Source organism: Gossypium raimondii, chromosome 9 (assembly GCF_025698545.1).
Source record: "Gossypium raimondii isolate GPD5lz chromosome 9, ASM2569854v1, whole genome shotgun sequence".
In the NCBI taxonomy this organism is placed as follows: domain Eukaryota; kingdom Viridiplantae; phylum Streptophyta; class Magnoliopsida; order Malvales; family Malvaceae; genus Gossypium; species Gossypium raimondii.
Window position 1 is genome coordinate 17,771,249 of NC_068573.1, and position 3,568 is coordinate 17,774,816.

At 35.6% G+C, this 3,568-nt stretch overlaps 1 protein-coding gene across 1 annotated transcript; it reads left to right on the forward strand.

The window, feature by feature from the left end:
• The first annotated feature begins 506 nt into the window (after nucleotides 1-506).
• On the forward strand, nucleotides 507-2,452 carry LOC105797507 (uncharacterized). Its single transcript, XM_012627467.1, has 2 exons — nucleotides 507-828; nucleotides 2,253-2,452. Exons 1-2 carry the CDS (start codon nucleotides 507-509, stop codon nucleotides 2,450-2,452), a joined length of 522 nt encoding a protein of 173 aa, XP_012482921.1.
• Nucleotides 2,453-3,568: the final 1,116 nt, after the last annotated feature.

Sequence of the window (3,568 nt, forward strand, 5' to 3'; positions counted from 1 at the left end):
ATCACATTAATTGGGATTTCTTTCAAACAGAATTCAAGAAGAAGTATGTTAGCTGATTATTTATCAACAAGAAAAAGAAAGAATTTCTTGAGTTAAAATAAGGAAATCAGACTGTAGCTAAGAATGAACGTGAATTTGTGCAGTTAAGCAAGTATGCCCGTAATATCGTATCAAATGAGGAGAAAATGTGTAATAGTTTTGAAGTCGGGTTGAATGATAATATCTGTATGTCTATAGCAGCATTAAAGTTACGAAATTTGTAGAACTTTCTGAACGGGCTCATAAAGTTGAAGAAATTTGTAAAAGTAAATGACAATCAGATTTAAAATTTTGAAACTTTAACAAAAGGGGGTCATTCAAGTTTGCTTAAACGTCTCCATCAAAGAAATTTAGAAATGACACAAGTCGACCAACTGCCTCTTCAGAGTTCACTAGTGGAGAGAATCCAAGGCAAAGCAATTTCTAGTATGTTAATTCTCCAGCAGCTAGTGTTGAAAGTGTAAGAAATGTTAAGAGAACCATTTCTGTTTGTGATGAATGCAATAAAAGAAATTTTTGTGAGTGCCGATCAAATTCAGGAGCTTTTTCATTATAGATCTACTAATCATTTCCTTCGTGATTGTTCAAAGAAGCAAAATGATTTTGGTAATCAATCAAACAAGCCTGAAGCAACTTCTCAAAGAGGTAGACGATCTGGAAACGTTAGGAACACTACTCCTGGTCGAGGTAAGAATGTCGAGATGAATGAACGGTCTGAAGCGAGAACACCAACTAAAGCCTATGTAATCAAAGCTCGTGCGGAAGCTACTGCCTTAGATGTTATTGCAGGTACTTTTTCTCTCTTTGATATTAATGTATATGCATTGATTGATCCTGGATCAACTCACTCATATATATGCACTGCATTAGTAGACAAAAAGAAATTACCTGTTGATTTTACTCAATATACTATTAAAGTTACAAATCTCCTGGGTCAGTGTGTTTTAGTTAATCAGACGTGTAGATCGCATCCATTGAAAATTAGGGGTTACGATTTTCCCACTAGTTTGATGTTGTTACCTTTTGATGATTTTGATATCATTCTGGGAATGGACTGGTTGTCTGAGCATGATGCAATAGTGAGTTGTCGAAGGAAGCAAGTTAGTTTGAAGCGTCCAGATGGTGAATTTGTTTATGTTAAGGCAAATGGGGTCGATTGTATTACAAATGTAATTTCAGCATTGACTGCTCAGAATTTGATTAAAAAGGGTTGTGAAGCTTATTTAGCCTACATTCTTGATTCAAAAATGATAAAGTAAAAAAGCAAACAAGTGACAGTAGTCAATGAGTATGCTGATGTTTTTCCTAAAGAACTACCTGGGTTGCCACCAACACGAGAAGTAGAATTTGTGATCGAACTGTACCGGATTTAGATAACACTGTACCGGATGGCCCCTACAGAGGTGAAAGAGTTGAAAGCGCAGTTGCAAGAGTTGTTAGATCACGAATTTATTCGGTCGAGCGTATCACGTTGGGGCTCTCTAGTTTTGTTCGTAAAGAAGAAATATGGGTCAATAAGACTATGTATAGATTATCGACAGCTAAATAGAGCTACCATCAAGAATAAATACCCGTTACCTCGTATTAATGATTTGTTCGATCGATTAAAAGGAGTTACAGTATTTTCGAAGATCGATTTGAGATCCAGATATTATCAGCTACGAGTTAAAGGGCAAGATGTATCCAAAACTGTACTCAGAACTAGATATGGTCACTATGAATTTCTGGTGATGCCATTTGGTTTGACCAATGCTCCTGCAACATTCATGGATTTGATGAAACAGGTGTTTCAGCCATATTTAGATCAGTTTGTTGTGGTAGTCATTGACGATATCCTAATCTATTCATCGAATGAGTCAGATCATGCCGAACATTTAAGAGTGTTAATGCAAACTTTGCGTGAAAAATAACTGTATGTAAATTTTAGTAAATGTGAATTCTGGTTGCGAGAAGTAGATTTTTTGGGACATGTTATTTTTGCGGATGGAATCAGGGTTGATCCGAATAAAGTATCTGCGATTATTGAATGGAAAATTTCGAAGAACATTTCTGAAGTCTGAAGTTTCTTGGGATTAGCTGGATATTATCGACGATTCGTTAAAAATTCTTGATCATTGTTTCACCTATGACTAGGTTATTATAGAAAAACATCAAATTTGCTTGGTCTGATAAATGTCAACAAAGTTTTGATTAACTGAAAAGCATGTTAACAGAAGCTCCAGTAGTAACTCAGCCTGAATCTGGAACGACATATGTTGTTTACAGTGATGCATCTCTCAATGGTTTAGGTTGTGTGTTAATGCAGACAGGGAAGGTAGTAGCTTATGCTTCTCGACAGTTAAAGTCGCATGAAAGAAATTATCCTACTCATGGTATTGAGCTTGGTGCTATCATCTTCGCTTTGAAGATATGAAGGCATTATTGATATGGTGAGAAATGTCACGTGTATAATACTGATTGCAAAAAGCTTAAAATACTTAATGACCCAAAAGGAGTTGAATCTGAGGCAATGACGTTGGTTAGAACTACTGAAAGATTATGATTTGATTATTGATTACCATCCGGGGAAAGCTAATGTGGTTGCAGATGCACTTAGCAGAAAGTTATCTTTTTTGTACTTTGAGCGTTGAACGCCCATTTGGCTTTGAATGTCGATGGTTCTGTATTGGAGGAATTGAAGACTAAACCATTATTTCTAAAAAAAATTCGGGACATACAATATGATGATCCAAAGTTGATATTAAAGTGAAAATTGGTTCAAGATAATTTGACTAATGAATATAGTATTGATAATGATGGCACATAGCGTTATCGTGATAGGATTTGTGTCCCGAATGATTTAGGTTTGGAAGGAGATATTCTATCTGAAGCTCACAACAGTACGTATTCCATTCATTCTGGTAGTATGAATATGTATCGTGATTTGAAGCAAATGTACTAGTGGCCAAGTATGAAACATGAAATTTGTGAGTTCGTAGCTAAATGTTTAATTTGTCAGTAGGTAAAAGTAGATCACGATGGATTTCGCAGCTAGTTTTCTCGTAACTATGAAAAAGAAAGACTCGATCTGGATGATTATTGATAGATTAACTAAGTCGGCCCATTTTATTCTAGTCAGAACAGATTACTCACTTGAGAGGTTAGCGGATTTGTATGTGTCAGAAATTGTGAGATTACACAGAATTTCAACATCTATTATTTTTTATCGTGATCTGTTATTTACATCGAGGTTTTGGAGTAAACTTCATGAAGCTTTGGGCACTAAACTCAACTTTAGTATCGTGTTTCATCCTCAGACGAACGGGCAATCAGAATGAGTAATATAGATTCTGGAAGACATGTTACGGTGTTGTATACTTGAGTTTGAAGGTAGCTGGGAAAAGTATCTACTGTTAGCTGAATTCATTTATATTAACAATTATCAGTCCAGTATAAAAATGGCACCTTTTGAAGCTTCGTATGGAAGAAAATATAAAGCGTCGTTGTATTGGTCCGAGTTGAGTGAAGCCAAAATGGTGGGGATTGATTT

Excerpts from the sequence above, each read along its gene's own strand:
- LOC105797507 (XM_012627467.1), top strand. The coding sequence starts at position 507 with ATGTTAAGAGAACCATTTCTGTTTGTGATGAATGCAATAAAAGAAATT. Across the intron at positions 829-2,252 it reads TGCCTTAGATGTTATTGCAG|AAGCTCCAGTAGTAACTCAG; the intron begins GTACTTTTTCTC and ends GCATGTTAACAG.